The sequence below is a fragment of the Leptonotus elevatus genome, chromosome 10 (genome assembly GCF_054856555.1).
Source record: "Leptonotus elevatus isolate MCC_2025b chromosome 10, RoL_Lele_1.0, whole genome shotgun sequence".
Lineage (NCBI taxonomy): Eukaryota > Metazoa > Chordata > Actinopteri > Syngnathiformes > Syngnathidae > Leptonotus > Leptonotus elevatus.
In genome coordinates, this window is record NC_141248.1 from 4,559,804 (window position 1) to 4,576,598 (window position 16,795).

General features: G+C 38.9%; 1 protein-coding gene across 4 annotated transcripts in view; it reads left to right on the forward strand.

Moving 5' to 3' along the window:
- The first annotated feature begins 4,759 nt into the window (after window positions 1–4,759).
- Window positions 4,760–16,795, forward strand: part of celf4 (CUGBP, Elav-like family member 4) — a 123,175-nt gene continuing 111,139 nt past the window's right edge. For all 4 annotated transcript variants that reach the window (XM_086086432.1, XM_086086435.1, XM_086086434.1 and 1 more), the window contains exon 1: window positions 4,760–5,540. In XM_086086432.1, the coding sequence (XP_085942558.1) occupies window positions 5,258–5,540 (283 nt within the window). In that variant the 5' untranslated portion in view covers window positions 4,760–5,257. The remainder of the gene's footprint in view (window positions 5,541–16,795) is intronic.

Here is a 16,795-nt window from a genome sequence, read left to right on the forward strand (position 1 = left end):
CACAACGGAATTGACGGGGAGACTAATTATATGAAATCAAGGCATTGAATAAAAGGAAACATTATCAACAATTTCTAGATAGCTTGAAAAAAGTCATGTAAAAAAAAATGACATCAACACCTCTCGACTTTTAGTTTGCCCAGGGGCATATGTGGCAGAGAACCAGGTGTTGTCACATTCCCTTGTGAGCCCTTATTTCCTCCCTGGAGCAATTAATGGCTATTTGGAGTCAGACACTTTGGCCTCAAAATGGCTGCCCATCTAGAATGGAGGTGTCACATCACCCTGACAACCAGGTCAAGCCCTGCGAGTATCATCAGTGTGCTCCAACAAAGCCAGGAGTCAGAGGTCATCTCACCTTGTGATCTCTCTCTGGAATTGATCTGTTGTAGTGGAAATAGGTTTTTTGAGCTGCACGATTTAGACAGCAGCCAGACACTTTTTTTTTCTTGTCAGACCCGTGTGAGAGGCCGCACAGCTCATGACATAGGAAGCGCAAAGGAACTGCAGCCTGTTTAGCGTATTTAGCTTTCCTTTTAAGACACATGCATGTTTGTTTTTGTGACTTGATCTCTGGGCAACGTTGTACAGAAGCTTGTGTTTTTCAAGAGGCCCGCCCGTGTTTTGGGGCCAGAGAGTCAGTGAAGGAGAGGAGCTGTCAGCACAGCTGATCTGTACAGCCGGTGCTCGGCACAAGCACAGACGCCCACCCATGTCAAATGTCACCGCACTAATCTCTTTCCAATGCAGCGCTGCTATAACCGCGGGGGCCAGAGGCAGACACAGCTCTTTGCGTCGTACCATGAGCTGCCCAGGAGAGTCTGCCATCCCAAACCTACAAGCTTTCTTTAGAGGAGATCCGTAACTTCATCTCAGAATTGGTTTGACATCACCTCTTGCTTGTCTTAGTAAAAACGAAGCATATCTTCGTCTTTTCTTCTTGTTTTCTTTTTCTTCTTCTTCCACAATCATGCCTTTCCATACATGTGTACTAATTTAATCTTCTATGTAGATTTTTTTTTTTTTTTAGGAAGATGCATTACTAATTACTTAAAAGGCTCCAATGTGTTTACTTTACTACATATTTTCTTTTTTCTTATAAGAGAGAAAATATATTTGATCTCATGTGGGCTTATTGGGAGTTAAGTCTGCATGACCAATTTAAGCATATTTTAGCCCAGGAATTTAAACAATTACATATTCAGTGTCCACGCAGTGTGAGTACGGCTTTCTAAATGGTAATTAATTTAATTATTAATGTGTAACAGATATGATACACCACACCTGCACTATCTAATCTGATACAATAAAAAGCCCTGAATCCAATCCACTGGCTTTTTATAATACAATATTTAATTTTAACTGACACTGTAAGATGCATGTAACTCTGACAATTGTAGTTGTTTTTTTACTTATTATACTGGTAAATGATTCTAACAATTTTCTTTTCTCGTCTAACTCGTTGAAGATTACAAGCCCATTGTACTTTTACAACGCAGTTCAGCACCACTAAATTTCAACCACAATCATAAATACATTGCTACTTCTATCATTTCTTGCAATTGTGTTGGTGTATTTAATAATATGATCAGTGAGTGTATAGAAATTTTGCTCAAAATATATTTATCCATGTTAAATAGTCACCTTTATGGACCATTACATTTGACGAAATGGACTACATATGGTCAGCTTCACCTTGTCTATCCAGTGCCATTAGAGCCAGAAACAAAAGTATTGTCAGGCTAAATTCAGAACCCCGGACAGAGTGCGTTTTGTTTCAGCACTATGAATAGCTGAACTGTGTATTTGTTTCAGAACCACGGACAGAAGAATTTATGTGCACCTTATTCAAGAACCATGGACAGAGGAACATGGGCTCTTCATTCCAGCACCACGGACAGAAAAACTGGTAACATGGACAGAGATATGCGCTGGTTCTTGCATCAAATAAGGGCTCGTTCAAGGCATTACAATTATTTAACTTATCCTGCTTATCATCATTCACATTGCGCTCCTTAGCTTAACATTACAGTAAATGTTGCAAGTAAAATAAATCTGCATCGACTGAAGCACTGCAATGGACTACTACAACCTGGTATCAGGTGTTCTTGCTCCACAATCACACACACTATGATTCACTGTTATTTTTTATTGAATCATAAAAACACGGTGCGATTGTCAAGGAAGAGAGAGTGTGAACATTTTAAGAGGCCGTTGGTAATAATCGATCGCCACATTCAATGTGATTTTTATTTAGAATGCCTGTTCATGTTCTTATTCTTCAAGTCTGTTGATTGAATCATTGTACTGTGGAAATTGAAACAATTTCTACATCAGAGTGATTGACTGTTTCATAAATTGATCAATTAAATAAAAAGAGTGAAAGAATTAGCACCTAGCATAGCAACTGTTTCATTGTAAACCATAACAGGTTAAGCACATCAAATATACCTTTCAAATGTATCCATCCATCCATTTTCTTTTCTGATTGTGTACTGCTTTCAACTCACCTTTGGATTTTTGTTCCCTAAGAGTTGCATAAAATGCATTTTAGTGTACTCAAGCAGTGTTAAAATAAATACATTTTGGGGACTACAGCTGAGATTGAGTGAGAGGTGGGGTACACCCTGGACAGACAGCAGTCAATCAGTCACACATAGTGACAGACAACGATTTACATTTCATAACCGCTTCTAAGTCTCTGTATTATCTCATTTGCAGGTTTTGGATAACAGGAAGAGGTTAAAGAATCTGTTAAAATTCCTTCCATAATGAGTTCAAATTTGGCAGCTGTACATAAATCAAAAAGAAAAAAATCTATATGTGGTTATGTAGATGATGGGCTTACTATTCCAGTTGAATTTCAGATTTTCAAATTTGTTCTGTGACCAAACACTCCTTACATAATAATCAGGACTGAGCGTTCATTAAATGAGGTGTCCTCCCATTATGCCACATTGTATGTAAAATATTGCCAATGGTAAGTCAAGCATGAGTGCAGACCAGTCGGCAGTGCATGGTGAATGGGTCGAGGCCCCGAGGGAAAGCTTGGAGAACGGAGCACAGTGTCATGCCAAAGAAAGCAAAGTTCCCCCCGCCCCACTGGGGCCCGGTCATGCCATGAAAACGAGATGACATTACCGGGCCATTTAGCTGGCAGAAGAGCAGAAAGAAATAGGTGAGAGAGGCACCTAGTGTATCGCTTTTGTAATATAATGCTTGGCTAATGTATCAGTAGAGAGGGGAAAGGGGGGGGGGGGGGGGCTCTTGTGACATAAAGAACATTATAAAAGTATAGCACATGTTCACTTTGCTAATAATTGAACAATGTATCAATGTGTCTGGACTATTACATTGTGTACCATTGCATAAATATACAGGAGATGCATTGTATCTTAATAGAGGGCCTTTGACATTCACATTTTTCTAAACTATAAAACTGCACATTTTCTTGAAAACTGTATATTTTTCAAACTTTTAGGGCTGATAAATTTATACTGTACATGGTTGATTTAATTGTAAGATTTGTATATATTAGAATACAACATTACATTATATCACCGAATACATAGTATTATTGACTAGCCAGGATTATCACCATTTGAGTAATCAATCGATAAGATAATGCTCATTTTGTATTGACTGTTACTGTCAGACAATTTGTTGTGTGTGTGTGTGTGGTGTAGACTCACACGTGCATAATTAGTATTAGCATTTAGAGTCAAAATATTAGGTATAGTCCATGACACAGTGTAGGTCTACACAATTTCAAACTGAATGATTAGATATAATACATTGTTGAAAGTGAGAATTTTTGATAAGGTTCTCTGACCGTGCAGTGTATGTTCACACTGTTGATGTATTCTTTCTCTTGTCTGGCAATTCATGATCTTTTCTGAAACAGTTCTGTCTGCATTTGCTCATCCACTTGTCAATATTGTAAATTTCACTAATTAGTCTATAGTCATTGCTTCCCCATTTATATTAGTAAAGCATTAATACAAATAAAGACTTTCACAAATCAATGAAAAGCTAGTGCCTAATGCCTGATATGACTAAAAAAATTTTTTTAATGCCATAATAGAAAGACAATATCTTTTATATTCCGACCCTCCCTTATGTGCCCCCTCTGAACGCCACTCGGCGGTGCTCACAGACTTTCCCTTTCTGGGAGCTCTTGCATCCACTGCACAAAGCTTCAGAAATCACACATTCAACTTACATATCGACGTGCCCACGTTCGTCTGTTATGAACAATAACAAACAAAGACAGAAAAAGCTAAAGAACTCAAATAAAAGCCTTCTGGATTGTATCTTGTTCGTTTCAGCACCACGGAGCTGTCCGAGATCCCGGCGCATGCAGGCAGGATGAATGCGACCAAATGAAAGGTTCTGAAATTAGATTTAAAAACCATCCAGATTGTCTGTTTAATTGAACATAGTATTATTGATACACAATTAGTGAGCACGCCATATTCTTGTGATTGTGTCGTTTTTCACTTGCTGAGCAGAAGCACAAAGGAGCGTTTTTCTCTATATTTCTCTATTTATAGACCCTCTCCCCTCGGTGGAATGTACCATTGGGTCTTCCCAGAAGAAAATAGGGGGGAGCAGAGAAGCGGTGTTTGATATAAGACAAGTTTCCAGCGAGTTTTCCTTACTGAAACCACCCCACCAACGTGGTAGAGGTTGAGTCAGTCCTGCTCGTTTAAACCGAGAAGACACCCATAGCGACTCGAATGCAAAACAAAAATAAAAGGGTGCCAAGAAGCTGGGACGAGGGAACGTGGGTGTAAATAGGCAGTGTACACGCTTGGTCTCTCTCGCTCTCGCTCTCTCTCTCTCTCTCTCTCTTGCTGTCCCTCTGTCTTTCTACCTCCCCCTCTCTCTCTTCTATCTCTCCCTCTCTCTCTCACTCACTCTCAACTCCCATCTCTCTGTTTCCTCTCTTTTATTATATCAATGAACGACTTTCTGAGTAGGACTTAAACACAAGGAATCAAAAAGCCTCCATCGGGACCAAAAACGGCATCACGCGGTTCTGCTATGCGACTTGAGCGCACGCTACATGTGTTTTCACATCAATGTAAATATTGGCTTTGATAGGACGAGAGCCCAATTAGCTCTGGCGCGGCTCGCTTTCGGAGGCGAATTTTGACCAAGACTTGCTCCTTTGCCTTTTTGATTCGCCACCACTATCATCGCCATCTGCCGCTGTCGCTAGCCACCCTCAACTCGCTGGCCGGTCCGAACGAAGATGGCAACTTTAACCAACGGGCAAGTGGACGCCGCGGTGCACGGCGTCGGGATCGGGATGGTCTCCGCCAGCACCAACGGGCTAGTGAATGGATTAAGCCACAACCACAGCCCAGGGGGCTGCCCGGCCACCATCCCCATGAAAGACCACGATGCCATTAAACTCTTCATCGGTCAGATCCCCCGCAACCTGGACGAGAAGGACCTGCGGCCCCTCTTCGAGGAGTTTGGCAAGATCTACGAGCTCACCGTGCTCAAGGACCGCTTCACGGGCATGCACAAAGGTGGGTAACGCTCCCGGCATCTGTCACACGTTTTGAGGGCGACAAGAGCGACACTCTGACAGGATGACATGTCAAAAAATAAAATAAAATAAAGACTATGTCAATGTCCTAAATCCTAATATTCCAGCATTAAGAGTGTCACAAAACGGGAGTCACGACAGCATGCATGCGGCTGCTTTTGGGTAGTCCGGCGTTTGTAAGACTGCTTTCATTCACTCCAGTAAATCCAGGCCATTAAACTCACGTTTTCATGTTGCAATAGCTGGAGGCTGTGTTTGATTGCCCGCGGCATTGTGTATGGTGTGCGTGAGCTTGTGAGCGACGAAGTCCATAATTAATTACGTGCTTTACACTTTAAAAAAAAATCCTTTAAAACTTTTTTTATTGCAATAAAATAATGCATGGATTCACTTACAGTGGCAATTAATTAGAATGGCTTAACTTAATGGCTCATTAAATGATGTCTAATGCCTCCAACTGGTTGGACATTGCCTTTAAGGTGTAATATTAATGAGCAGTCTTTGTTTAGGTGCAACAGGAATGATGATACTTCCCACTTGTACTTTATTTTCTTCTCTCAAGGGAAGGCAAATCAGCATTTAATGAGAGGTCAGTAATTGATCCACTGTACCTGCAGGACATCTCCCAGGGGAGCAAAGTACATTAGGAAAAAAAAAATCACTTTCTATAAGCTGTCTTAAAACTGTCCTGTAAACATTGGGTTGCACGCTGAATGTATAGGAATTTAAAAATATTTACAAATGATTTTAGATGGTCTGTAAGCACGGGAGTAAAGAACGAAATAGAGGATGACACTTTTGTGTTGGGGAGTATATTTTATTAATAGCACAGCTGTAGTCGCCCCCCTGTTGTACAGTTAATCACCAGTGGCCCCAACTATAGGCATGGCTCACCAGCTGATTCTAAGAACTGTCTCCTCACTGCGATATACGGCCCTGCTTCCCGCTTTCATTAGCGAGTCCCCGCTGTGCTCATATTTTAACTAGCTGGAGGCACTAGATACTGCCTGACTCACTCACATTCCCTGCACAGACCTCAAACACCTTCCAGTCACGTTCTATAGAAGAAGTGCTCCAAATTAGCAGAAAGCAAGAGTGCAGATGTCCCAAATAAGTGACTCTGAGGTAGGCGGGAGTCGGAGAACATAGATAGTTTTTTAATAAATGTGTTTTAAAGTTCCTTTTTTTTAAATCTCAATACTTTTTCAGTCTCACCAAATCACTCATATGAAATCTGTTTGTTTTGGTAGATCGCATGCAATTGCAGTTTACATTTCACTATTAGAAGCATTTTCAGCTTCTAAAAAGTTTGTGGAACTGCCCTTGAAACTATTTTGTGTCTTAGAAGGACATTCGATATCACTTTTTTCAGACCGATACCAGTACAAGTACTAACTCTTGAGTATAGTCGTCGATACCATGTGCATAGTGCTTTTCATACGCGAAATCTCCATATATGAATTTAAATAAATTACTATATTCTAAATTGGCATCTGTCGGATATGTGTGCCTTATCTTCCTGATCGTACAATGGCCAAAAGATGCTGATGTCAGCTGCCGTCACAAGTACTGATACCTTGAAATAAAGACAGATATCAGCCTAATACCGATTTGTGGTATCGTTTCTCAGCCAAGCTTTTACATAGTTGTCCTCCCTACCTTACATCATGTTTTTCCCTCATGGTTGTGCTCCTAAGTGTACGTTATGCTATTCAGTATGAACAAAAAACTGTATATACATGTCGAGTGTTTCCAGTACAAAAGAAGTATTTAAAAAATAAAGTCTGTGCTCCTAAGTATACGTTATACTATTCAGTATGAACCAGAAACTGTATATACATGTCGAGTGTTTCCAGTATAAAAAATAATAATAAAAAAATTAAAAAAAGTCTATATTTAGTGGTTGTCATGACTAAAAATGTAGTGCCTTACATTGGGACACTGTTGGCCCCATTTAACTTAACAAGGTGGCACTTTTACAAAGAAATAAGCTCGTTTCAGCTCACTGATCCACAGCTTCTTTCTGCTACCGCAGGTAATAAATGTTGCTTATCCTATTCTACAGTATCAACAAGCCCAAAGAAGCAGCCTTCCCTATGGTAATGCTGCCTCTGAAGAAAGAGACCCCTATTATAGCCATTGTCAGCTGTGCCTGTGATACTATTGCCATAACCCTCCCCATAATGACTCCATGTATCACTGGTAATCTAGTCTTTAGGATTCTGTCCCCTTGGAACAGAGGGCTGGGAGGAGGGGGGAGCTAGGAGGAGGGGTGCGGGGGACAGAGGTCTGCAGAGTCTGGGAGTGGGCGCTGGGACACCAATGCAGGCCTACATTCTCTCAATGATTTTATTTCTCTCCCCTCTGCGACCGAGCCATGCTAATAGAGGCCATTTATAATGGTCACCGGCTGCTACTGCTGCAGCTATGAAGCACACAGTTAGCACACAGAGGCTGCCTTCAAGCTTGCGCCTCTCTTGGATTCAACAAGAGAATGTAGGGATGTAATTGCAACGACCATTCAATAGGATTTTATTTAAAAATGTGTCGCCAATTCGCTGTGATGATGCGTCTACAGTGAAGTTTTGCCGTATCGTTCTACAAGCATGTTCATTTTTTTCTTGTAAACGCAATTGTCAGTAAGTATGTTTTTCCAATCATTGACTTTTTGGGCCTAGCATGTTTTAAAGCACAGGTGTTAAACTCAATGACCGGGGGCCAGATCCTGACCGCCACATCATTTTAATTATGTGGCCCGCGAAGGCAAATCACGTTGTGCGTGTTTCTTGCTAAAATGTCTTCACTTTTAATAACATTGATATACTGTATTGCAAACTTTTTTTAAACAATATCCCATTTAAAATAAAATTAATTGTTCAACTTTTTTTTTTACTTGGCAAGTTGGCATTTGATTTCAGAACTAATTATCCATTAATCTGTTGTGTTTACAGTATATATACACTTTTAAACTGCTAGGTCAAAAATAACCCAATTTTGGCCCAAAAATTGGGTTGTTTCGTTCCAAAACCGAGCAACCCAATTTCTGGGTTTTCTTGGCTTGTAAGAAGCCCAAGAATAAATTGGGTTTGTTTTGTTACAAAATAGGTAACAACATTTTGGTTAAAAAAAAAGGTGTGGGGGGGGGGGGGCAACCCCTTACTTGGGTTGATTTGACCCAACTTTTATAACAAAACAAACCAATTTCTTGGGTTTCTTGGGGTGAAAGACAAACTGATGGATAACTAGTTCTAAAATCAGATGTCAGTTAAAAAAAGAAAATAAAAAAAGTTCAACAAATGAACTTTATTTTAAAAGTGAGAATGTAAATATGCTTGCAATATATCAATGTCATTAAAAGTGAAGACAATTTACAATTTTGAAGAAAAAAAAGTCAAAAAAAAAGAAGGGCAATGGACCAATTGGGTCAATTTGATGCAACTGTTTTGTTGTTGTACAAAACAAACCAATTTATTGGGTTAGAGCCCTAACCTAAGAAATCTTTGTGTTTCTTACAAGCCAAGAACCCTAACCCAATAATTTATTTTGTTTTGTTACAAAATATCCCAGAGTTGGGTCAAATTGACAGCAGGTCGGTCATTTTTTGTTTTGTTTGTTTGTTTGTTTGTTTTTTACCAAAATTGGGTTATTTTTGACCCAGCAGTTTTAAGGGTTTAGTAATATAAGATCATCATACAACATGGGTTCATAGACAACTCAGAGGGAAAACTTAATTACAATGTAACCTGCGGCAAAAATGAGTTTGGCACCCTTGTTCTGAACGGATGAACAACTGCTGTTTCATGGGCTCAGTCAGTTGGTGTTGCAAAGCCTGAAAATCAAGCTAAAGGCTGTCAAGACTTCATTATTTTTGGGCCAATATTGACCTGGTGAGTTATGTCAACCAAGTGTCACAGTTTGTTAGCATCCTTCGACTCAAAGATGATGCCCATATTTTGTAGCCTAACATAAATGCCTAATGGATATACAGTGTAATAATTGACAGTTGTCTTACTGCAGATGCCTTATGATACAGCAAGCTGCTCATAAAGGGAATTGCATCTCTCTCTCTGATTGACTATATTTGGACATTGTTTACACTTTTAAATGAACATGTCAGAGAAGAAGACTCACAACAGATTATGGGGCGTATCATGTTTGGTGAGATCAGAAAGTCATGACGCCAAAAACATGAAAGACTCATGCTGTGTTTTATTGCAGGCAATTAGATGTTACAGGCTACCATTAGAGAAGTGCCATCTGCAGAAAGGAGGATAAACCCAAATTTGCCTTCGAACAAAAACTGTGAGCGTGTGTGTGTGTGTGTGTTTTTTTGTCCTGCAGGTCTCCGTTAATGCAGCATGCGTTCCGGACGAAAAATTTCACTCCAGTTGCATCATCCTCTTTGTGGGATCTTTTTCTATCTCCTCTTGCACTTGCTTTGGGATCCGTGGGTGCGTGTGTGTGTGTGTGTGTGTGTGTGGACTCCTCCCAGAATACTACACTCGGCTTCTCTTACAATGCACGCTCAGACTCCACTATGTGTCCTGTTTCTATCAAGATGCATCACTATCGATTGAGCTTGTTTTTGTCGGGAGGACTGCAACATGTGTCACAGAGGACGTCGCTACTTACCAAAAGTACACTTAGCCAGCAGCGCCACCCTGCTCTCGCCAGGCTCACCGTGGAACAGCTTAGAAGTGGCAGGCAAAAAAAAAAAAAAGGGGCGTGGAGGAAATACAGTGAAGCTAATTTGTAAGGAAGAGAAGTGCCTCATTAAAATACATGAAACAATAAAATTAGGGGTGTCAGGCAATTACATTTTTTTACTGCAATTAATTGCACAACTTCAATTGTTCAATACTTCAATAGATTAATCGCTAATTTTATATCTATTCTAAATGCACAATAAAATATTTTTTTCAAAGTTTACATAAAAGTGGAAAAAAATTTAAACTAATAGAAATATTAGTACAATAAATTTACAATAAAATGTACCATAAAATATATTTTTTTCAAAATTTTCAGACACTTGTTAACATAAAAGTGGGAGAAAAAATGTTAAACTAATAGAAATATGGCTGCATTTTTTAGTCATTGACACAGTAATTTCATAATTCATAAAATTGAGTTAAAATTAAAAAGATGTACTATAATATAATATAACTTGACCCCAGTCTCCACAATTATATGCGTTATTATTACATTTATTACTGCTCAAATTTGACGTGGACGTGTCTGCTGCGTTGCGACTGGAATTCCCCCAGTACAGGCTTTCCAAGTAAGGAGCGGTCATTAATTGTGCGTTAGAAAAAATTGTGGTGTTAAAGAAACTTTCAATTAACTCAAAATGAACGCACTCATTTTGACACCTAATTTAAATACAATAGCGTAGTAGGTTTAAGTGTTATTATTGCAAGCCACTGTAACATTATGCACAATTTGAACATAAACGCTGCCTACATATAGGAAGATTGTCCTAACAAGTTAAATACAACTGAATTGTACATGGCAGTGATTATTTCAAGTACCACTACAGTGAGCCCGAGTACCACTCTTTGAGAATCACTGATCCAAACCAGTCAATGGGAAGCTAACAAATCTTGGTTTTGCTTCGGTTATCTCGCCCCCGAAAACCTTCCCACTGCTGAGGCACGATGAAGACTGAATGGCCACATGTTGCTTTTGAAAGTGTGGCTGCTTGAGAACTCCATTTCAGAATTACATTATCCTGGGAAGCCACTTAATTCACCCACAGAAAACATTTAATGTTAATAGTTCAGAGATCACACAGTGTCCGAGTGGATACTTGTGCATTAGTGTGTACTTAATGTCTCTACTTGGCAAAGGCACGGCTCTCTGTGGATGGCTGCTCTGACCCATAGAGAAGAGCAGATGCTGATAGACATAGCTTTTTTTTTTACTGGTTTATTAGTTTTATATAGCTCACTGTGCATACTGTTTTTTTATGCTCACCTAAACTGCTCAACCAATAGCCCAGAGCGGTTTTAAAATGAAATCAGAGTTTCATCAACATTTGGCCTTTAGTATTCCATATGGTTCCTAGTCTTGTGTTCCTATTGTTGTGTTTGTTGCCTCGTTTGAACATTTTAGTAGATGGAATTTTTTTCCCCGCAGCTTTAAAAAAAAAAAATGCTCCTTAGGCATTTAAATGGATTCTATTTGACTTTTTCAAGTTCTAATGATTTGACACCTTGGATCTCTCTCTCTCTCTCTCTCTCTCTCTCTCTCTCTCTCTCTCTCTCTCTCTCTCTCTCTCTCTCTCTCTCTCTCTCTCTCTCTCTCTCTCTCTCTCTCTCTATCTATCTATCTATCTATCTATCTATCTATCTATCTATCTCTCTCTCTATCTATCTATCTATCTATCTATCTATCTATCTATCTATCTATCTCTCTCTCCATACTGATTCTTAATCATGATTGTGCTCCGCTTGTCTGCAGTACCGGTGGCCGGTGGTTGCAATGGTGTGTGCAATACTCCTGAAATGTGTGAAAGTCTTGTTGTTTATAACCTTTGTTCAGTGTGAAGTCTGTTTTGCAAATGGCATGCTAATGTGTCGAGTACGGTCAAAACTCTAAGAGCAATTAAAGAACATTAGATGAGAACAACCAAAACATGGCTGTAATTAGGGGTGTCAAAATTAGTATGTTAATTTTGAGTTATTTTAAAGTTCCTTTAACGCCACAATTTTTTTTAAAACGTGTGATAATGACTGTACTGGGGAAATTCCAGTCGCAACGCAGCAGGCACATCCACGTCAATATTAAGCAATAATAAATTGAATAATCATGCATATATTTGTGGAGACTGGAGTCAAGTTGTATTTTACAATTTTAAAAATGTGCAGATTTTACAAGTTACTTTATGTTAAAGATTATATAGCTCTTAATATGACAACAAAAATGCACTGAGCTGTCACCAACTTCTTACAAATGCAATTATTTAATCTCGTGGCAGAATAATGACCTCGACACAATTCAACATCACACTCGTTTTTTACAGTACAGTACATCTTTTTAATTTTAACTCAATTTAATGAATTATTATGAAATTACTGTATCAATGACTAAAATATGAAACCATATTTCTATTAGTTTAATTTTTTTCCCTTTATTATGTTAACAAGAATCTTAAAAATTAGGGAAAAAAAAATGTTTTTGTGCATTTAGAACTGATATAAAATGTATGATTAATCGTGAGTTACTACTGAAGTCATGCGATGAATTACGATTAAAAAATGTAATCGGTTGACACCCCTAGTTGTAATTTACTAAATACGCATAACATTGTAAAATTGGCATTGTATATTGTGACTTCTGGTTTGAGGCTACTCACTTTTGTTTTGAGTGCACACTTCCTGTTTAGCATGGTTTGCACATAATGTAGGATGATAGCTTAAGTATAATATTATATATGTAATATTCACATTTTATACTGGCAGCCCCTACGAAGTGTGTTTTGTGTAATGCTTAATGTATATGAGCATTTGTGTTTATCTTTTTTAAATCAAAATACATTCTGCAGGTTCTATAATAGTAAATAGTATGGAATGTGTCACCCATGTGTGTTTTTATTGAATTATAGACTTTCCCTGAACATTTATCATATACTGTATGTCTCCCTCCATCTTTTTTTATGTTTATGCTCCAAATGTATGTGTAATTATACCGCAGACAATAGAACTGTGCAGGCCTCCTATTTAAAGAAGAATGCTCAATTGTCTATGTTTAATAGTAATATTAATATTTAACGTGTGAGCGCAGATGGAGCCCTCACTATGCACATGAATTCAGTTCTTGCTGCAGCCCTGCACTGCAGAAGCTTTGCATGAGGAAATAGCAGCATGACACAGCAGTAATATGAAAAATAGACCTTAATTTTGTCACCGCTAACAGTGTCAGTGGCCCATTCATTCACGTCCACTGCGAAATAATTCTAGTTGTACTTCCTGCCCCACATGTCATCCATTTGTTTGGACCTTTATCTAATGTATTTCCATTTTTAACTGTCTTTATTCTGAAAGAGGTCCTTTTTGCAATTTTATGCAGTTTTTCTGGTATTATTTTCAGAAAAAAAAACTGATTTTCTTTTCTAGCGTTCATACAAAAGTAATCAACTGAAGAGTGATCATTCCCAGAAAGCTGAGTTGAACATTGTTCTCCACAAAACGGCTAATTGTAACTCAGAGTGGCATATCCTGTCTCTGTCGGCTGGATACACAAAAACAGGGATTACATGAGGCTTGTACTCTTTATCCTGGACAGAATTCATGTCAGTGATCTCCGTGCATGTGCAATGCGTCGGTCCAGATTTATATTTCGCCCTCTGTGGATTTACAGTTTGCATCTCCGATCCTCTATGGCTATGTAACGCAAAAGCTGTCAGATTTGAGACTCATGGATTCAATCTTCTCTCTTCTCTCCCAGCTCGCTTCATGCTTATTTCATGTCACCAATTAAAAATGTACCACACTGACTTGTAAGAGGAAGGTGGGGATGAGGGTTAGGGCTTTCCAAAGATCCCACTCAATTATTCAAAAGCAAGGGCGATTCGGAAAATGGTAGGTGAATAGTAAGTTATGGAGAAGTTTTGGAGGGTTTAGGTTTCAAATATCATAAAAGATCTTCTGGTGAAACCAGTGGATGCCTTAGTTTGACATAAGGTGGGTCAGCTTTGACCCTATTCTCTAAATTAATTAATTTAATTAAGTACTAGTGCTGCAGCTATAAAATAGTTTCTTATTCTGATATCATACTGAAAATTATCTCGAATAAGCGAGTATTTCGATAAAAATAAAAATATATATTTTTTTGTTTTTTTAGAGTGAGTAAGCCCTGGATGCAGAGCGTGATTCTATGCATGCCGCCAAGTGGAGTGGATTTAAACATTTGACTCCGCCCACACGGATTTTCAACCTCATAGCAACGTCTTCTTTCTTTCTTTCTTTCTTTCTTTCTTTCTTTCTTTCTTTCTTTCTTTCTTTCTTCCTTTCTTTCTTTCTTTCTTTCTTTCTTTCTTTCTTTCTTTCTTTCTTGTTAAACTATTGCCCTGGCGACTTTGTGACATCTTATGACATCACGCTTACAGTATTGTTTGAACAATTTATTAAACAATGAAAATTAAAAAGTCACCGAAACCCATATACGAACCTCAACCGTCCAGGGATGCGCCATCTGCTGGGGACAGGTAGTACTACACTTTGGCCTCTTCCATCAAACCGTTTAGTTTGCTCCATCCTGCCTGGCTGAGGGTTGAGTGTTTGTAATTTTTGATGCTCCAAAGTGTGTTTAAAAAATAAAACTTAACCTCCTAAAATAGTACATCATTAAATCTGCATATTTTGTTGGGGGAAAAAATTGTTTAAACCATTTTGAAAAATGTGTGTGGGTGGAGTCAAATATTTAAATCCACCCCATGTGGCGGCACGCCTCAAACTGCAATCTGCATCCAGGGATACTTGGTTAAAACTGCTGAATGCAGAACATTGAAATTACAATCACTACTGCCACCTGTGGCTCAAAAATGAAACTGCATTTTCCCGTCATCACATACACAACGCGCACATGACGTCACATCCGCAGACAGAGAGCGGGAAATTCGAACCTGAATCCAATCCGAAAACTATTGACCAGAGGCTTGCAGGAGTTCCCATTAAAAACAGCTAATGTGTTAATCTACTAATTTAAAAATATTTCAGTCATAAAAGGTCAAATTGAAAAGCTAATGTGAGCTAATATGATATTTGTGAGCAAATTGTTACAAAGTGCAGATTTAAAGAATAATTAAATGCAGAAGACAAAACACAAATTTGCACTTCTTAATGAACTGGTTTTCATTTTTAGATAATCAACCTTTTTTAACTAAAATTTAAACTGTGCTAAAATGAACACTCTTACTCTCTAGAAAGATTAGAGAGATTTTGGACAAATCTCTACAACAATTTTGGTCTATGAGACAAAGTGGCGTCACAGTAGAGAATTTGCCGACTAAAACAGCACATTTGAATAAACCTGGTTTGTTAGTGATCAGTAGTAAGAGCAACTTTGTCGGGCACGTGCGTTCCAGAACTCAACGTTGCCTGGTGCTAAAAATGTATTGGCTTCTTAACAAAATATAGTTCTTTTTTATGAGCTGCTCTACTCACTGCAAGTGAGAACACGTTGCATATTTGGATTCCCAGAGTCAGCATCCTTCATTTAAAATATGACTTCTCTTCAGGAGATGCAAGAAGAACATCTGACGTTAGCAACTCAGAACGGCTTTCTAATTATTTCCTTTCATAACGACTGTAAATTTCTTCACAAGAAATGTGTGATGTTTGGCACGTAGCTAAGCGTCATAAGGAATGAGAAGAGCTTTGAATGCTTATTTTAAATGTTCTGTTTCGCAACTATATCGTTCTCCTCCAAAATTGGGCATTTTGCAGATCAGATATTATCCTTCCAACCATATTGGCATCCCATTCAGGGAAGATACATCAAAGCTTTATCGTATTATGCTGGTTGGAGAGCAGATAGAGCAAAACATATCGTTGCAGGGCGAGATGGTGCAAGAGCGCGTAAAACGACACAGAGCTCGAATCGGAGGAAGATGTTGAAACAGGGTGATGTAAGAGAATGTGTGAAAGAGGTGAGGGAGATCCACGGAAAAGAGTTAGGGAGAGGAGGGGTGCACACAAAGAAAGAATATCAGAAGGCAAAAGAAAGAGAAGGATATTGTGAGAAGAGGTGCAGCCCAAACCAGAACGTGGAGGAGGGAAAAGCTACGAGGACGAGGCGTTAGAAGATTGAGGGAGTCCCAGAGACAGATGTGGCCCTCACTGGCCCCAGCTGATTGATAGCTTCTGGCCTACTTTCATGCCAGGCTCTGACCTCTCTGCCCTCTGCTGTAATTTATAGGGCGAGTTTTGCCAGATTTAAGTGCTACACTCTATGGCCATCATGGGCCGAGAAAGGAGAATGACCTTCTTTGGAAGAGAGCTGAATTAGACCCCCACTGCTCTCAGACACCCCAGGAGCAAAGTGTGCCCTCCATATTAGCACGATCTTACACAACTCATTAAGCGACACACTTTGGTCTTTTTTTGTTTTTTTTTTAGGTCATGAAGTTCTGTCTTGGGATTCAACTTCAGCAAAAAATATGTTCATAAATGACAGAATTTTAGAGAATGATAGTGTCTCTAGGACTACAGACTCTAAAATATTGGGGGGGGAAAT